This window comes from Merops nubicus, unplaced genomic scaffold (genome assembly GCF_000691845.1).
Source record: "Merops nubicus isolate BGI_N331 unplaced genomic scaffold, ASM69184v1 scaffold16198, whole genome shotgun sequence".
NCBI classification, from domain to species: domain Eukaryota; kingdom Metazoa; phylum Chordata; class Aves; order Coraciiformes; family Meropidae; genus Merops; species Merops nubicus.
In genome coordinates, this window is record NW_008626493.1 from 25,358 (window position 1) to 45,056 (window position 19,699).

Consider the following 19,699-nt stretch of genomic DNA (forward strand, 5'->3'; position numbering starts at 1 on the left):
GTGTGACAGGTAGTAACATCCACTGGTGGCAAGGGCCCGCAGACAAAGCACAGCAGAAACAGAATGCTCAGAGAAATGGCAGAAAGTCATGGGGACAGGGACACTGCTCAAAGAAGAAAAAGGACTCAAACTTCAGGTGTTGTGATCAGAGGAAATCCATGGCGGAGCAAGGACCTGCTTGTTTTGCCCAGCAGGCAGCAGCACCTCTGCAGGCAGCAGGAACTGGGAGGGAAGGGGGATGACTGCCACACGCAAAGCCGCTTTGGGAGCCCCAAGTGTCTCATGGTCACCCCAACATCGTTAACTAGCTGGCAGACTTGGATACCTCCACATGTCATGGTTCTCAGTGAAGAGGAAGGAGTGGCCTAGAAAATCTGGCACCCAGGCTTAAGGTTTTTCACCTCAGACAATGATGGATGTTTATGGTAAGCTCAGGCTAGGAGGTAGCCCTGCAGTAGGATCAAGCAGTCCTGATACAGGCTGGGATCAGAGCTGCGATCAGGAGTGAGACAGTTTGGAGATGTTTCAGAGGGTGGCCTTGGGGTCAGAGGCTCAAGGGGACACTTGGGCCCAGAAACAAGGGGACACAACTTAAAGGGTACTGTACAAAAGAACCATAAGAACTTGTGTTAGCACAGCCTTACAAGATGTTCACACCAGGAGCACAAGTATGCTCTTGAGATCAGCAACACAAGGGCAACCAACGTGCAGCTCTCTGGACTGCTGTCACTAGATCAAATCACCAGGCTTTTGTGCAGGGAAAACAAAGCTCTTACGATGACTCTCTAGAGTTTCTGCTTTATGTGGCAGCAGGGGTTTGAACACACAGTTGAAATGCTGCCAGTTTATCAGCATCTATCCCCTGGCAGACCTTTGTCATTAAGCAGCAGAGGAACAGGCTCCAGCTCTAACAGCATTAGTGAAGCTCCAGTGGTCTGCTGGGGGATGCAGGCTTGCCTCTGTGCAGACACATTTTCCTCTGCACACAGCCTGTTCTGGGTTGCTGCTGCAGCAAAAAAAACCCCAGAGCACCAAACAGAGGATCATCACCCTCTGGCATGGGGGATCCAAGCCATTTCTACAACGGCTCTCCTCCCCTTGTCCCCATTCTGCCTCTCTGCCTGCAGAATGAATGCTGAGCCCTCTAAGTCCCACCGCGCGGCAGCTCTCGCACATGCTTACGTCTTGGTTTGTCATCTCCCAGTAAGGCCTCTCGCCGTAGGACATCACCTCCCACATCACGATGCCGTAGCTCCAGACGTCGCTGGCCGACGTGAACTTGCGGAAGGCGATCGCTTCAGGCGCTGTCCATCGGATGGGGATCTTCCCTCCCTAGAGGGAAAAGATGATGGGGGGGAAAAAAAAACAAACCCAAAACCAGATTGCAGAGGAGGGCAGAGAACATGCAAAAGAGGACGAAACAGCATTTCTTAGAGCACCGAGGGATGTTATTTTCTCTCTGGAAAGAGACATCGAATTTTAAAGTAAATCTGTTTGACAGCATGGGGCCCCTTTCCACATTATCTCAGCCCATAAGCATTTGTAGGCTGCCTACTAATTGGCTGTCCTGAAGGTTTGTTGTTTGAATGCTGTTTGAATGCTGGGACATGTATAGGATCAACATCTCAATTATGTTGCACGGGTTGGTAGGGGAATACAGTTCCTCCGTTTCTGAGAGCGAGCAGGGGAGGAACAGACAGCTCTGAAACCGTGGAAGACTTTGATCTAATGAGGGTTTCATGCAAATTGCTGCGGAAGTAATGCCCTTTTTTTCTTTCTTTTCTTTCTTTCTCTTTTTTTAATGTGGTCCCGATCCTGCAGAGAGAACTGCATAGCAAGCACTGAAATTTGTGTGTGCGAAGATCATCCTGCTTGGCCTCTGCTGTGGGACTGAAAATGATGCCACAGCTGTCAAATGTGCTTTGCTGTTTCCTTTTCCCCTTTCTACCATTTTAGAAATCAAACTTCAGACCAGTTCTGAGAAAGATGAGGGGAGGGAAAGGGGAGTTTGGATTAAAGAATCTTTTCTCACTGGGTTTAAAGAGTTGTCTCCCTTGATTTATATCAAAATAAATTTTACTGTGAAGTCCCTTCCTCTCACTGTTGAGCTAAATATTGGAAGGTCTCCCTGAATGCCCCCTAGTAGTGTTTGTTATTGGAAAATGGCAGAATTTGGAACATGTTTTCAAAGGAAATTTTAAAAAGTCCCTTCTCCTAGTAATTATTTATTCACAGGCTTATCAGTGCATGCCTTAAGTGAGGGGCCAGATTCTCAGCAGTGCCAATTAGCACATGGCAGCACGTTGCAGCCACAGCAGGGCTGGCTGAGAGCTCTCCAGCCTGCAGGGAGGCTCTGGTCCAGCCGTGCACCGAGCCCCGTCATGGGGCCGTGGCTGCCAAGAGCTGAAAGGCCTTTCCCAGGTCTCCACAGGAACTGGGAACGTGACCCAGAGAGCTCCCACCACTTGTGAAACAATACCCTTGGAAAAACACGCTAATAGGAAGCGTCCACGCATGCCAATCACTGCCATGAATATTGGAGGCTCTCTCCAAGCTGGTGCTGCTGAGGATGGATCCTGCCCACCCTCTCTCTGCAGCACTGGGGCCACACAGCCTGGCACAGGGTTGATGCCCTGAAAGGATGAAAAGGGGCAGAGTGCTCATGCTAGAGCAGCTCTTTCTCAGACCTGGGGAAACCACCCTCAACGGGGTAATGTTGCGGGCAATGTGCATCAACTTCAATGGGCATTATGAGCTCACCAATGGTTTGAAATGGTCGGATTGTCCAGAAGACCATGGCTTACATCTCTGCATGGGTGCCTAAGCAAAGAACTTGCTCCTTTCTCTTTCCTCCTTTTGGTATAGGACAGAACAGAGCTGGGAGCATGGCACCTTTGCAAAGTTTGCTATTTGGCTCGGGTGTCTGACGTGAACTTTAAAGTTATTAGTTAAGTTCTGCCTTATTTGGCCATCCCCAGTATAAAGTTACAGGCATTTTCCAAATCAATCTGATAGCGATGAACTGATAACAACTCCCCAAACCCTCGTGCACAGTTTAGAGGCTCTGGATTTGCTGAAACCTCTTTGCTAGAGAGCCTGAACACCAAAACGTGGCACGGCATACATTTTTCATGAGCTCAATCAGTTCAGCATCCTCATAACTCACCCTGGTTGTGTAGGCAGCTTCGGGGTCATCTTCTAGGACTCTGGAGAGGCCGAAGTCTGACACCTTGCAGACTAAATTGCTGTTTATGAGGATATTCCTGGCGGCCAGGTCCCTGTGTACGTAGCCCATGTCAGACAGGTACTTCATTCCCGATGCGATGCCTCGCAGCATCCCGACCAGCTGAATGACCGTGAACTGCCCATCGTTCTTCTGCAAAAGGAAGGAGACGTTTGATCAGAGGAGAGTCTCTGCACCCTCAGCATTGCGTGGGCATGAATAAAAACGCAAAGGCAAGTCTCTGGGGAAGGAAAGCAGGGAAATTAATAATTCATTACCCTCACGCTCTGACCACGAAGCTTTTCAAAGTTTCACTGTTTGGATTAGGATCTCTAGAGACAAAGCTAAGGAAGTGTAGTTCTTTTAACTGGAGATCAAGAAGCGAGCTGTTTTCCACCGGTGACTGATAAAGAGACTGCAACGGGGAGCGAACACATAGTTATGTGTATAAAGGCACTGGGATGGGCTGTCTCTGACTCAGCCAACCGAATGGCACGAAGCTGCATGGAAACCCTACCTGCAGAGGTCCACTTGTGAATATTTGGAGGTAGTGGCTCTTCCACCCTGTTGCCAGGCTACATTTCTAATCACTTCCCCTACCAACCCTGCTCTAGTTCTAACGTTTAACAGAAAAACTCTAACTCTGGAGTTTGCCATGATACAGTGCAAATGTGCTCTTGAAAACATCAAATTTTGCAGGGTAAGCTAATAATTTCTGTGTAGCAGATTGCTTTCTAAAATAAACGTAATATCCTCCAATTTATTCTTATCTGTTTGTATAAATGCATGCACCAGGTCCTTCATAATGCTGTATAAATATAGATCAAACAGACAACTGAGCTACTTCTGCCTCCAGACAGCATCAACAGCTGGACCAGCATCCAGCAAACGTTTTCACTGATATTAACCATCTGCGAAGAACCCAATCTTTAACTAAGGTTCCCCTGAAAAAAGGATTGAAGTATTACCTTTAAAAATGTATCCAGAGACCCGTTCTCCATATATTCAGTCACTATCATTACTGGTTTGCCTGAAAAGGGAAGTGCATGAGTTTGTTAGCAATTTATTTAAAAAACACAAATAAAGCTTTTTCACAGCTCACCTGAATATGAATATACAGCCACGTATCAGTAAATCTACACCTAATCACTGCTGTCCCAGCAGGATGACAATAGGTTTTTTTTGCCAAAATATACGTAGAAATAGGGCAACCAAGGAGGAGAGGGTGAAAAAGTAATTCCTTACTATGGGTGGGGTGCCAAGCTCCAGAGTGTTTAGATGACATTTGAGGAAGAGGTTACAAGCTGAACCCAGGTAACCTATGCACAACCTTCTCCTCATCTCCGTGGACAAGCTGAAAGCTTGCAGAGGCCAAACTGTACACAGCAACCTCTCTGGACTCCTCCCTAGAGCTTCAACCCTCTGAAGTAACAACGGGAGACCAACAGGACTGCGAGTGTGATCTGAAGTACCAATCTGAGCTTGGCAGCCACTAAAACCAATATCAGGAAAGGATGGGATTACATCCCTTGTAATTCAAGTAATCTCATGTGACTACCTTTGTAAACACATATGGAAGTAAGAAAAGGAATATTTATGCTGCAGAACAAAAACCAGTTAAGTATGGAATAAGTGTGAGCAGAAATCAAAATAAAAGTTCTTAACCAAAGACCTGGTCTCCTATTGTTGACAGGAATAATAATGTTTTTCCAAATCCATTTGATTAATTTTCATGCCCGAGTCATTTTAATGGTAATTATATATATTTTTTTCTCAGGTTTTATATCTAATTTCTCGCTAGCTTGCCACAATGACATACCAATAATTAATGTGTTGTGCTCCAGCCCTTGTAAATTCAATGAAATCTTACAAGAACATGTAAATTATTTTTTATTTAAATCAATTTCCATTAGCTAGCATGAAGCACAGACAAAAGAGGAGCTGTCAATTATTTGTAAAGTGCATTATAAATGTCTTTCATAGAAATGATCAACAGGAGCTGCCACATGTCGTAACATGCGCATGAAGGTAAATGCTCCTAAAAATCAGTCCATGTTTTACTATTTAGATTGATCTTATTCTTCCCACTTTCCTGTTATCTCAACTATTTACCTAATTTACTGCTTAATTATCTACATAATAAAGGTAATTGTGGACTTATCAATCAAAACACTCCTTGTCCTGCAGGTAGTACCTCAGCAGTGAGAGGGACCAAGCCTGCTTTAGTTCTCTGGTTAATATCACAGCTACTGCCTGAGTGCAAAGCTTGCCCAAGGTATTACTTCTGATAGGAGAAATGCACCTCAGAGGCATGAGAAACATCGTTGATTCCCAAACAAAGTAATGGGACCCATCTTTAAGGATGACAGCTGTTTCTCTACACACAACATGGGCTGCATGCAGGAGGGAGCAGAGATCTTGGGTGACGTTGCTACAGGTTGGCAAATTTGTCAGTGGCTACACAAGGAAGGAAAACCCCAGGTATATCTCAATTTTGTTTAAATGTTTCATTTTCAGACACTAAATCCCTGACTGTAGCATGGTGTCCCTTATCTCTGGTGCTTCCAGGCAGCGTCGCAGCGAGACTGGTGTCTCATTACGCCACCACCCTGGAGGACCTCCTTCAGACTTTGGTTGCCATCTGAGAAAAGAAAATAAGATTTCTGGCACTTAAGTTTCATTATCTAACTCCTGCAGGTTGACAGTAATCATGAAATAATTAGCCTTATATCCAAGGACGTGGAAATAAAGACACAAATAGACAGACTTTCAACAAAGTAAATTAAAAATAAACATCAGCCCTTCTAAAGCACAGTGCTAATTCTCTGTGTTAGTGGGGCTTCCTCCTGCTGGCATTATGATGCCATAAAATGTGAGTAGATGTCATTCACACCAACGTGCTAATGTGACGTGCACACCATCAGCACAACTGAACGGGACCTGAATGAAAACAAGGCTGTCATTATCTTTGTAAAGCAGAAATAGCCAAGGGCTTGTCTGCGCGGGGACAATGAAGATGATTAATCCAAATTAACTAAGGTGTGCATTTGAACTAGATTAGTTAAATGGTATTAAGCCCCTGCGTGGATATTCTCATTCAGAATTAAAAATGGCCTAATTGAATTTAGCTTAATATACTTCCAAAGTAAAGTGTGATGCGGCAAAGACATTTTACCCTAAAGATCTGTACCTATGATGGGCCAACAACTAAAACACCAAAAGGAAAAAGAACTTAATACTCTGAGGCAGTAACATAGTTGGGATTCATAAAGGTTGTTTTGATCCATTTACAAGGAAAGAAAAAAGCTGGAAAGATACTCCAGATGACTGATGGAAAGTATTTTGAGTGCAGTAACCAAGCATTTACTGAGTTAATGAGACACGCAGGGTGCTTGTACCCCCCCTGTACCCAACCTCTAGTCACTCCAAGTCCAATTGAGAAGCAAAGCTCCCAGCATTTCCACAGCCTTTGGAGCAGACATCCACTTTCTATAAAAGGCAGCTTGCTAGAGAGGCACATCCTCTCTAAAAGTGGGATTTCCACCCATACCCTGAGGCCCTGGCAGCCAGAAAGACTCAAGGGAGTATCAGCAGCAGCTTTTATGGATGTATAATCGTCACTCACTTCCTGCCCAATAACCCACATCTCTGTAGGGCTGGAAATGGAAGCTTTTATGTATTAAGGGCTACACAAGGTGACCCTGACAGATTTTGATATTTACACAATTTTGGGAGAAACCTATCTTGATTTTTTTTTTTTCCTTTCCCTAAAAGTGGTTGGAAATGCAATTTTAAGGAAAAATGCAAGAAAAGGCTGTTGATTGCAAATGGTGTTGATTTTGATTAGTTTGTAAGAATGTGAACAGGACAGACAGCTAGTGTCTCTGTACCTTCTCTACTGCAGCTCTGAAAAATAACTTTGGAGATGCGGCCTCTTACAAATGACTAATGGTACTAACAGCAGTGACATGACCCCAAACACCACTATTTGAAGAGTAGTAACCTCTGACGTGACTGATCATATGAGGCTGGTACTTCTTCAGCTAGCAAAAACTTCCTGAAACACTTTAAAATGTATCTTAAAATAAAGGAATAGTCGTTTTCCACAAAAGAAAAAAAAAAAAAAAATTTCCTTGATGCAAATAATGCAGATCCTCCAAGGTTTCAAAATGGAAGAGTAACAACAGCTTTGCACCTTTCCCACAGCCTGAGCACAGCATTAACAGCTGGAGAGGCTTGTGCTGAGCACATTTGTATATGCTGTCCCTTGCTCTGCCCTTATCTTTAGTGCATACAGTGATTTGCAGAAAAACTGGTCTGGGAAAGTTATGGAAGATTGTTCTGCAAACTGAGGAGTCAAACCTCAGTAACTCTTGTGGTGGGATTTTTTGCCAGTCCTTTCACATTTATCCCAAGCCCTCAAGCCATAAGCTACATGCCAGCACCAGGGGCAAGTATTACCATGGTCATCACTAGCAGATTCCAGAGGAAGCCTGCCTTAATCATGGTTTTACATGGCCCTGTCATCTTCAGCTACACTCCCATTCTTCTTCCCTGCTTCTGGAATGCAAAACTTCAGCTAACTTCTGTCCTTGCTCACATCCTGTGTGAGGGACCACATGGCTCAGCACCACTCTCCTGTGGGCTTTGATTCAGTGGTTTCTCAAAATATGATTTCTCAAAATATGATGGCTAGAAATCACTGGGTTTTTTTTTGTTTGTTTGTTTGTTTTTGTTTTGTTTTGGTTTTGGTTTTGGTTTGTTTTGTTTTGTTTTTTTTTTTCTTTCTTGTTTTTTTCAGACTTGGTAGCAAAATCCTCCTGTTTTCCTGCCAGGAAAATTGCTTCCCACTTCTTGGCACATCTTTGCTCACCCTGGGCTCACAGAGTTTCAAAATTAAACAAATAAGGGCAGGAATAAGAAGGGAGCCTGCTTGAAAAGCTTAGTGGGTGGCTTGGCATCTCCGTGCTCAAAATGCTTTTGCATTCTGCAGGCAGTAGGTGCTGCTGAACTACGTGCAGGGCAGAAGTCCAGCAGCACACTCCACTGGCATTCGGACTTACTCTGCCTCCATCACCTACATGCTGTTTGAGGCTGGCCAGACATATCACTTCCTATTTCTGTCTCATTTAATTCTGGGCCTTTAAAGAGGGGCTTTCTCTTAGCCCATGCGTATTGTGCCTAGGTGAGGCAAGGTTTGCAGAGAGACTTAACATTTTTTATCATTTTAGCCATTATCTGTCTACTTTAGCTGGAAAAATGATGAAATCCTTGAGGCACAAATGCCCTTCACAATGTTGGGGAACCTGTTCCTGGCTGGACCTACAAGGTGTGACATTTTGGGCAAGAGGAGTTAGCTGCTTTTTGAGAAATTATGAAAGGCACAGTGAAGACAAGAGTCACTCAAGTCCTCCTCCCCTAACCACATCTCTCACCAGCCAGAGTCCAAGGACCGCAGTCCACAGTAACTTGTACCTACTTTTTGTGACGACACCTTCCAGGTGGATGATGTTGGGGTGGTCGAACTGCCCCATGATGCTTGCTTCTCCCAAGAAATCTCGCCGCTGTTTCTCTGTGTAGCCCACCTTCAGTGTTTTGATAGCCACTGGAAACTCACGCTTTCCCTGCAGCTTCAGCCGCCCACTGCAGACCTCCCCAAATTCACCTTCAGAAAAAAATCAGAAAGAACAGGATCACAGCATGTCCAAGGAACACGTGGCACACATCCATCTACATCAACAGCCCAGCCCCTACAGATCACTGGTCACAAGCACACAGCGCTGTCCTATGTTCATGGATGTGGTAAGCTGAACATCACAATGATCACCATCTCAAATAGCCAGCGTACCACAAGCCAAGTAATTCATAAGAACAAGAAAACTAGGAAGAAAAAAGTAATTTTCCTATATTTAAGGACCTATGTCCCTATATTCTATTGGGCTTTTTCCTTGTGTTTTTGTCTACTAGATGAAAGAGTCCTGTCACATCCTTTATCATCACCCTGTGTAGATAGCTATAAAACACAAGCTACTTGGTTCTTAACCTTCCTTTGGTAAGTTACATAGATGGAATGCTGTTAGCCTTTCACAGCAACATATATTTTTATAGACTATAAAACCTTTCCGATTTTATGAGCACCTTTTTAAAAAAGTAACCCAAATGGATTTTCTTTTTTAGTTTTTTTTCTGGTGAACAGTAAATTACCTCCAAAACCACAATTTCAGAGGACAGAAAATATTCCTAAGGTTGGAGGTGAGGCCAAACAAACAGCTTAATTAGAAATAAAATGGGAGTTTCTTCTTTTAACCTAGGAAGTTAAAAGCTTTGGACTTTGGTTTGTGCTTTTTTTTTTTCTCTCCCAGACGACTTCTTAATTCTTGATTTTTGCTTTAAGACATGAGTGGGGGAGAAGAAAAAGCTTAATTTTCAGGTTCTTTTCACCATTTTAAGTGAATCATTTCCCTTCGCATCCATTGAAATAACTCAGCTTGGTCCAAACACGACCATTTTCTGCCATTTTCAGTTCAGTCTCTGAATATCAAATCTCCAGACAATGACAAGTTTGTCCCAAACTTCAGATGGAACACGCTCCCCAGCACTCTCAGGGTACCTAACAGCACAAATATTTCATGGCCCTTCCCAGATCCCCTGTGTTAAGAAAGCCAACCCTCCATACTGCTAAGGGTCATGAAGCATATTTCCATACCCGCTCCGATAACTCTTTCAATGGTTATGCACGAAGCTTCAATTTCCTTAGCAAACTCGTGGACAGCTTGATTAGGGTCCTCGTAGGTATGGGGGTCTATGTAGGTCCTTACTCCAGGCAGCTTAACTGCAGACACAAATCAAGAGCGTTAATGGCACTGGGATGACAGAACACCCCTCTACAACTACCTAGAAGGAGGTTGTAGCAAGGTGGGAGGTGGTCTCTTCTCCCAAGTAGCAACTGACAGGATGACAGGAAATGGCCTCAAGTTGTGCCAGGGGAGGTTTAAGTTGGATAATAGGAAAAATATTATTCACTGAAAGCGCTGTCAAGCATTGGAAGAGGCTGCCCAGGGAGGTGGTGAAGTCACCACCCTGGAAGTATTTATAACATGTAGATATGGTGCTTAGAGACATGGTTTAGCAGGGAACTTGGTAAAGTTAGGTTAATGGTTGGACTCCATGATCTTAAAGGTCTCTTCCAACTGAAATGGTTCTATGATTCCAAGATGGGAAATGCATGCTCCTCTCCCTTGCACTCTGCTTTGCTGGAAAATTGCAGCAGGAAAACCTATTTCTTTGGGAAAAATGAATAGTATTCTTGGAAAATGACATTTCGTTGATATGTGACGTGCAACTTCCTCATAATTAGCAAAGTGTATGGTAGTGCTCAGCTGGAATGACACGCAGCTAAAAATCCTCCTCAGTCTCGTGTTAACAGGCTGGTCGGGGTTTGGTGCAAAAGGATCCCTTCCTGGATCTGAGAGGGTTCACCAGGAGCAAAAGTAAAAAATGCAAAATGTTAAGAGAACAACTTGCAAAGCAAGTTGGATGGGTGGTGGCTGATGGAGAACTGAAATAATTTATGCCTTACCAGTCACATATTAGCTAATCAATTGGCCACAGTATTTCAGATGGAGTTACTGAGATTTAAATGAACTGAATATTTGCAGTACAAAGCCTGTGGGTTGTACCAATATAAATATAATCAATAGCAGGCTTTTTCTTCAGGACTTGAGAGGGGGAAAAACTATTTTCATTATCCATATTATAAGTTTGTTTTGACAATGATTAAGGCTACTCACACAAAGACCTTCTCATCAGTCTAATAAGACAGGTACATTACACTGTGGCTCTTAATTGATTTGCTTCCTGCTGCCTTCATTACATTGCACTAATCGAAATTTGACTTTCACTGAAGATGCGTTTGCCTTTTCCACCCCAAAAGGCACCTCGCTGTTACCCATCCCCAGACCCCACAGCCCTTGATGAAGGAGGCATTTCAAACACTGGCTTTGGATGTACAGAAGGACTGACAGTAACTGTGAGAATGTACTCTCTAGTGTCACTGCAGAGTTTTTTTTGTATATAAGGGCATCAACACAGCATTTCTGAAAGCTTCTCAGGAGCAAGAAGTAGGTGTTATTCCTCATGCCTCTGCAGATGCATCCATAGCAAAGAGTAGCTGTGGGCTTGGTCCTCAAGGCTGGCTGGGATGGAGCAAGGGTTTCAAACAGGTTTTATTGACTGATGGGTCCAGACCCCAGAAATGTAGAGTTGTTATGCACTGACCAGACAAAATTAATAGCACATTGGGTCACGCAGCAAAGACGGAGGAATAGAACAAAATGGCTTGCTAGAGATCTGCTGCAAACACAGAGGTGCGAATAGGTGGGCACATATGGGGACTGCTCAAACATTCATTTGCCCATGGGGCTTAGAGCAGGGGCAAGTGGTGACTTACTGAGTAACAGGACAAACAATCTTTTGTGAATTACCAGCAAACCCAGATTTAGACACTAAGAAAACCCCTTGCAGTTGTATTTCTCATTACTACAGCAAGGCAAAAGCCGAAAATATACAAATATACATGTTTGATCTTTACTCACTGTGGCCGTTATGAAAATGCATCTTTTCTTCTTCTGGATCTTGTTTAGCTTTGCTATAGCCACATCGCCTGGGAAAAAAAAAAAAACAAAAAAAACAAGAAGAGAAGAGTTGTTTTGTCTCTGGTATGGCAGAACCCTGCTCTTTACCTCAAATCACAAAAAGCACAAAAACCCAGAGCAGCAACTAATCCAGCCTCTCTAGCGGCTGCATTGCTGCTGTCCCAGTTTTAGTTCATCAAACTACTTGCAATCTTCCTAACGGGATTCAGAGCCCAAGGCCCACTGCTTTTCAATTGGACTTGGGTTTCCAAATCCCACAGATGCTTCTGAACAACTCCACTCTACCATACGTCTAGTTCAGCCATTATTAAGAAGAAAAAAAAGCAAGAACAGAAAGGACGATGAAAGGGGAATGGGATGAAACATTAGAATTGCAGAAGCAAGATCTCCTGGACTGCAGAGCTTTTGAAGGCATCATGTTGTATGTATTGCATGCTCCCCTTCATCCACTGGGCATTTGCGCAGAACTTTAAACTTTCATACTTTAGAAGACAGCCTTCTGTAAATATGAACACATTACATACACGCAAAATAATGCTTAAACACCCAAAATCTGTTGTCTCAGTGCTTTCAAGGTTCCCCTGTGCATTCCTGGCTCTGATAAGGTTCCTTGCATGTGTCCTGTCCTTATGCAGGGGAGCTACCATCCATGCAATCCCCTCTGTCCAGCAGCCACCAAGATGGCAGAAGGCATGCAGTCACTGCCTGACCTATCTTACTCCCATGTTAGCACCAGGCAGTGCAAGGATGCTGCTGAATCCTACCATGGAATTACAACCACAGCCATACGGGAACTGCATCTCCCTCAGGGCATCCTCCCATTAATCTTTGGCTGCTCTTCCCTGTCTCGTCCCCCATTCTTCTTGCTGATTCTCTAGGCGACGTTAGTGCATTAGGATTAACTGGCTGCTTTGGTGGCATTTCTGAGACCTGTTTCACTTTGACAGCCAGATAGGAGGCCACAAGGTAACTGCATAGGCAAGGAGATCTACTATATACACACACATGTACATATATATATATATTTAAAAATGCAGGATGAGGTACATATGATGCACACATATATGCCAGTCCTTCCAAGGTCTTGATATAACTAGATACAGGAACTAGATCATCCTTAAAGCAAACTGCATGGACATGAGACAGAGGGACACTGCTTGGTAGAGTGAAGAAAATGCAACAGTCTGCCAGCCAGCCAGTGTGCAGTGGGATCACTAGCTGGCACACCTCAAAGAAAGCCTCAGGTTACCAGAAGTCGGTTAAAGCTGAGAAATTTGGGAGTCTTCTGTTCCACTGCCCATGATTTTTGAGACAGAGGGACGTGAGCACTCCAGCATCACTCGCAGCAAGGAGAAACACATGATTTGCAGAAACAAAACTGCCATTAGGAGAAGGCAGTAATAGACATCTGCATGAAATATGCCCTCAGCGTGAAGTCCTATTACAGGGAACTGCTGTCTGCCTGGATGCAAAGGGCCAAGCAGCCTTTCGGCTATAGGATTTTGGCACTGGATTTGTGAAACGATCACAATTACAAACAAAAACCCCAATGTGACAGGATGCACACACCACCACCGAGCTGGCCCCAGCAGAACCAGGTGGGGAACCAGACACCGGTGGGTTGAGGAGGGAAAAAGCAACATGAGCTCCCAGGGCTACTGCAGGGAAGGGGAGCAGGCACGCAAGCTTACCCTGGGGAGAAGGGGAGACCCGTGCCAAGGGGAGAGTAGGATAAAACAGACTGCAAAGGTTGTGCAAGCACAGGAGAAGGGATTGAAACAAGGTTCAGAAGACGAGGGCAGGGGTTGACAGGCAGTCCAGGGACACAGGCAGGGAGATAACCGGGTCACACTTGATAAACAGCCAGGCTATCCATGCAGGGCACGATTTCAGCAGCAGTGACCATGCTGAGATCATCATGCTCTGAATGCAAAATCCACGAGAGAGGCAAGGAGGTGCCTGGGGGCAGGTGCCGGTGCTCCTTGCCGTGCTCCCGTGGTAGCGGTCCCACTTCCTGGGATGGGTCCTGCCTACTTCACTCAAAAACTAAGCACTGGCAATATGGAGGCCCTGGGAGTGGGGGTCATTTCAAAGCATGCTTGGGTGGTCATAGTCCCCAGGTGAAAATGGATTTTTCTCTTTCTTCACCATCCTGCCTCCCCCCTTTAAGGATATAAACTAGAGATATAAGTATATGGAGAGATACACGTATCAATTCCTACTCCTGCCAACTCCATTTTTTTTCTGGTGCAAGCTGCTAAAAGTTAGAGCAAGTTCCCACAGAAGTGGTTTTCTGGATTGAGGTATATAACTCAAAACATACAAATGTTTCAATTCATCCCTCTACTAAATGCACATATACAAGATTTCTTCTGTTCACCTTATAGACCAAACGCCCTCACCTCTTCCTCAGTTTTGGAGCACTTCACAAGCTTTTCTAACATCATCATTTTACTACCAGCATCTCCTGATTCTTCAGCCATGAAGAGGGAGGAGAGAGAAATAGGGAACATGCCACCACTTGCGTCCAGTAATGCAAGAACAACGGTCCATGTTTTACTGCCCAGGGGCACACTCAAAAGGGCCAGTACAAACCAGTAGGCTCCAGATGACCTCCTCCCTCAAGCTGGGTAACTCATACAGCAGCACATCACATTAGCATAGGAAATCAAGGTCTGGGACCCCCACAGCATTGTTAAACAAGCCTCAACAAGACACGCCCAAGTGAAATGGCAGGTAGTGGACTGTGACTGTCAAGCAACAGTTGGGTGTCACTAACAAAGCCTGCTGCAAAACCTGCCTGCTGCAATCACTTGTGCCCTTCACACGCTCACTTTCTTGGGCTACCTAGAGGAACAAGCCATGTACACACTGATTGCGGCTAAACTGAACTTCTTCTTTTGACCTACAGATGCTTTAAATAACACACACAAGCAGGTTTTTTTCTCCTTTCTTCCTCAACTAAATCCCATAAAAATCTGCTATTTCAGGTTAACATTTCTGATTCACTATGTGAATCTAACTAGTGGATAATAGTATGAAAATATTGTGGCTTTGCAATATATTTTGGGTGAAGAAAACCCTCCCATTTGTTTGTGAAATAATCCATTTCTGCATGTGCATTTGTTCTTAATATTTATTGGCAAAGCTGCAAGTCAAAAGCCTCCTGATGGATAATTCATTCTCTGGTTTATTGTCATTGTACAAAACATAGATTTCCTATATACTTTTCTATATCACATACAGCAGCAGCATAAAGACCCTGATGCTTGCTTCATCTCCCACTGAGCTGGAGATACTTGGCCAAAGAGTTAATGTGATTCAGCACTACACCTGAATCTCAACTCATTTACTCCTATTGTGGATTTGTCCCAGTTTCTGTATCTAGAAAGCAGATGTCTTCCTTGCATAGCTCTGTGTTTTTCAATAGAAGTATCAGACAAAAAAAAAAAAAGCAAGACTTTAAATATTCTTAAGGCATCATGTCTTATTTAAAAACTACTCGCAGATTGGCAGGCAGCTCATAAAATATTTATAGGGCAGATTATAAAAGTGAAGTTGTAAAATGATCCCTATATAGGTTTATGAAATATAAAACGGACAGGTAGAAAGATGAAGAATCCAGCTGGGAAACCAACACCCACTGCCCTGCATGGCAGGAACCAATTCACAGAGAAAAATCCTTCAAGAAACAAGGCAGAAAGATACTTGTTCTCCCTGGTGCTTCTGACCCTGTGCATTGGGGTGTCGTTCTTGGGTAGTGCCCAAGGCATTCCCCAAAACCACCGAATGCCCAAGGGAAGGAGTGTCCATCTCTGTAGCCGGGGCCACCACTGTGGTCAAAGCCCAGGCAGGACATAGTCAGGGGACCGTGGGGCTGCACCTTGGACACCTAAGGCCCAGGCAGCAACGTGGGAGCATCTTTATATGCTGTTTTCATAGTCATAGGCCAAAGCATTTCAGTACACAACCAAGGTGTGACTGGAAACGCACATGGGGCCAGCATTTAGGTACCCTGCAGTGAGGAAAGGGACCTCACTGTGCTAGGTGCAGCCAATGCTATGGAATGGCTTGTGCCCTGAAGCAGCATGCAGACTCCTGTCCCAGTCCTGCAGAGATTTATACCTGTATTTAGTCTCTTAAATATGAGATAAATGAACCCTGCGCTTTTCTGAAAGAGAGACAAAACACCACTTGCTTTTCAGAGGTGAGATCTTCACTCAGAAGCAATTCTTTTACAATAAATCAACTTCGAGGAATGCATCCAACCCATCTCGAGCTGTCATTTTACAGGAGGTTTGCGAGGACTGCAAGGTGGTTGTTTACAAGGAGCTGCAGCTCATTTCAGACTATTTATTCCAAGATGTTAAAGCAATAAGGCTGCATACGTGTTTCAGAGCAGGACCATATTCCACCCAGAGGAACAAACGCACATGGATCCGTCCATCTGGCCAAGATCCTGTCGCCTCAGCTCATGTGTAGAGACAATAACTTGTTCAGCAAACAGCTTTATACAGGATAAACAACACTGATACTGAGAGCCAGAGGCAAAACTCTACCTCTACCCTTGCTGGGCCATGTTCAGCATTTGCCTTTGCTGCTTGCAATCCCAGAATATATTCAGTATCACAAAACCAGGGAATACTCAAGGTACTGCAGACAAATATACAGCTTTTATGTTGGAATTTGTTTCCCATTTTTCTGTTGACTTTCCTCCTGCTTTTTTTGACATCTATAATGAGTTACTTCCATTGCACTGGACCAAACTTTCATCTGGAGTAACTGGAGGCAACCCATGCAGGCTGGGAATCTGACTTGTTAACTCCTCTATCTACTCTTGAAGTCCTATAATTTGGAGACCGGGATGAGAGGAACAATAAAAGGTCTTGAAATGACAAAGTAAGGCCTTCATCTCAGTTCAAAGATACACTAGACAACTGGTCCAAGAGGAGCCATGTCAGATTCCCTTCCTAAGGGCTGCAGGCTCACCATCTTTTTAGCTGCTTTCCCAACCGCTTGCTGTCCCCTTCTACAAGGTGCAATCCTGCCCTTGACCTCTGATTAACTTGGATGCCTTCCAAAGGAAGTTTCACAGTTCCAGTGCTGGTATTTTTAGCCTCTAGTCTTTCCCTGGTTTTGCACTGAATGGCTCCCTGCCTTCCTAAACCACGACAAGAACAATTAAAAGTAATTTAAACAAGATACTGTTTTCCCCTCTTGCAGGAAGCTCTCTCTGAAGTGATCTCCATAAATCTCTCTAAAGTGGTTGTCATGCCTTCCCATAGCACAGCTGATGGCATCCATGCCTTGAAGTCATTTTTCCCATCTCCCCCTCTCAGTTTTCTGCCACGTTAGTCTCTCTGCGACTTAGGAGGAAACTTGCAGAGGGTGTTTTCCAGGTCAGCCAAGTCTTCCCTATGCATCTCTCTCCTTTGCAGCCATCCAGTGCATTCCTGGTCTCTTCTGAGAGGTATTTTTCCATTGCTGCCACTCTCTGGTTGTGGGCCTTGCTGAGGACATTTGAAGCATGACTCCCAGCACAGGACTGCTTGTGCACTGGTGGCACAGGCACAACAGAAAACATAAGTACCAGGAGGTTTTCCTTAGCATAGTCTTTGCCAAACCAATCGCTCACTGGAACGACCACACGTACCAGGAGAACACTTTGCAGCCAAACACTTTATGCTGAGCAGCCTTGCTTGCTAATGCTGCTCTTAAGCACTCAGAAGTCATGAGAACCAACTTAAAATGTTCCAACAGGAAGCTTTCTGCTTTAGGGCATTTGGGATTTGCATTTGCACACTCCTCCCTGGAGAGTCAAAACACGGGACTAGAGGACACAAAATTGGTCCACTTTGGTGATGGCTGCGCCCCACAACCAGGGACTACACCATGACCCAGCTACCAACATGCAAAGCCTCAACAGCCACCAAACACAGCAGAAGAGTTTCACACCTCTCACGCAGCTATGCTGCAAAACCTTCCCAGTTTAACAATGCATGTGGGACATCTCAGTGCTCCTATGGTCTCAAGCAGCTATCTGATGGGGATGGCGATTTCATGAGTCTCCTCAGAACCTGAGATGATCTCTGCCTGGATCCCAGATTAAATCCATGGATCTAATGGATTAGATCCATGTTAACTAAATTGAATGGATTAGGTCCATGGATTAAAGCCAATTCAGAAACCTAAAACATTTCCTTTGGGGAGGAACTCAACTCAGGCCCAGTCAAACCAACAGGAATGAAAATGACCCTTCCTTTGATTAGTTAGAAAGGACCGGGGAATACCAGAGTCCAGAAACTGGCAGCCTGGATGGTGGTAGAAGGGGGCAGCATGCAGCACGGACACGCAGCTCTCGACACCTGCAGAGATATGTCCAACGCTGCTGGAGCATATCGTTGGCAAACAGCACCACGCCATTGCTGCCTATGTCATAAATTGACATCTATGTTGAGGACACACGGTTTCGTTTCACTGCCATGCACATTACATGCCATTAAATACCTTTTCACTCCTCCCTGCCCCCCACACCTCCTTTCTGGGGGCAAATTACCTCTCCTGGCCTATTTTGTTGACAAGGAGCAGAATCTGATGAAGTGTGCAGCACATGTGATGTTTTAGTATGACACATAACATTGCTGGTGCGGTGTCTGGATCAATCTTGGCATAAGGTGTCAGGTTTGCTTCCCCTGGGGCCCCTGCTCCTGCTGGAGACACACTCTGCTTTGGGTCACACTACTTCCCATTGTTGAGATAGACAAGCCGGGTGCAGAGATCGGATGAGAAAGCAATTTCCAGGCCAGTACAAAAAAGGGAGGGAGAGGCAGGCTGTGCAGAGAAAACATGGAGGGAGGACACAAAATAGGAGCCAGCACAGGTGGGAACACTGACCATGTTAGGCTCGGATAGGCAACAGCACGCAGAGAAGAAGCCCACCCACAGCCATGATCGCAGCAACTGAAAAGCAAACAAAAAGGCCCAGGATAAGGAAAAATCCCACCGCCCTGGCAAGGTGCAAATACATTCGCAACATTTTTACACGCGCTTCTTCTTCCTTATTGCAATTATTATCTGTACACCCTGGGCTGCAAGAATTTCATGACAAGTGCTACCACTGGAGGAAAGCTCCTTGGGGAGAGCGTATAGATTGGTTACAATTATACAGTTACAATTTTCTTTAAATAAAAAAGCACGGGATGGATGTGAGCCCTGCTTTTGCAGGCCCTTAGGCACACGCTCAACTCACACAGCCCCTTCTGGGCCTCCTTGCACCAGTGAAGCTTTGCAGGTGTGTTAAGTATCTGCAGAAGCAGGACCTGATGTGTGCGGGCACAGCTTGCTTTTGAAGGCTGCTGAGCCACTACTCTAGTCTGATCAGATTATGGGTTCGCCTGGTTATCAGTCCATCACCTGAGGCTCGCTGCACCTCAGTAACTGCCCTTTGCCCTTGCCAAAGAACTTGAGTGGACAATCTTCCTGTTACCCAATCTGTTAAGGTAAATCATCCTGAAAAAGAACACAGGGCAGAAGAAACAACAGGAGGAACTTCAGTACGATACACAAGCAGGAGCCCAAGGGTGCAGACACACTCCGATTCAAGTCAGCTGAAGATCTCACTCATCATTTCTCCTCAAATCATCATGACGTGTCATTCTTGAAAAAAAATTGTGCCCATCAGATTTTTATCAAGTATAACTTAAAATGCCTGAACACATTAAAATAACCTATTTACACAAAATTAACATTCTGCAACTGTACTGCCTTGAATTATGAGGCAAAATAACTTCAGGCATGCAATGATTTACAGAATTATATACTG

General features: G+C 44.6%; 1 protein-coding gene across 1 annotated transcript in view; it reads right to left on the reverse strand.

The window, feature by feature from the left end:
- The window catches only part of EPHA5 (EPH receptor A5), a gene marked incomplete at its 5' end in the record, with an annotated part of 51,006 nt that overhangs the window by 15,684 nt on the left and 15,623 nt on the right, over window positions 1-19,699 (reverse strand). The window contains 7 exons of the mRNA XM_008946031.1: window positions 1,183-1,332; window positions 3,167-3,376; window positions 4,192-4,253; window positions 8,703-8,888; window positions 9,930-10,055; window positions 11,818-11,885; window positions 18,772-18,837. Of these exons, the coding sequence (XP_008944279.1) occupies window positions 1,183-1,332; window positions 3,167-3,376; window positions 4,192-4,253; window positions 8,703-8,888; window positions 9,930-10,055; window positions 11,818-11,885; window positions 18,772-18,837 (868 nt within the window). The remainder of the gene's footprint in view (window positions 1-1,182; window positions 1,333-3,166; window positions 3,377-4,191; window positions 4,254-8,702; window positions 8,889-9,929; window positions 10,056-11,817; window positions 11,886-18,771; window positions 18,838-19,699) is intronic.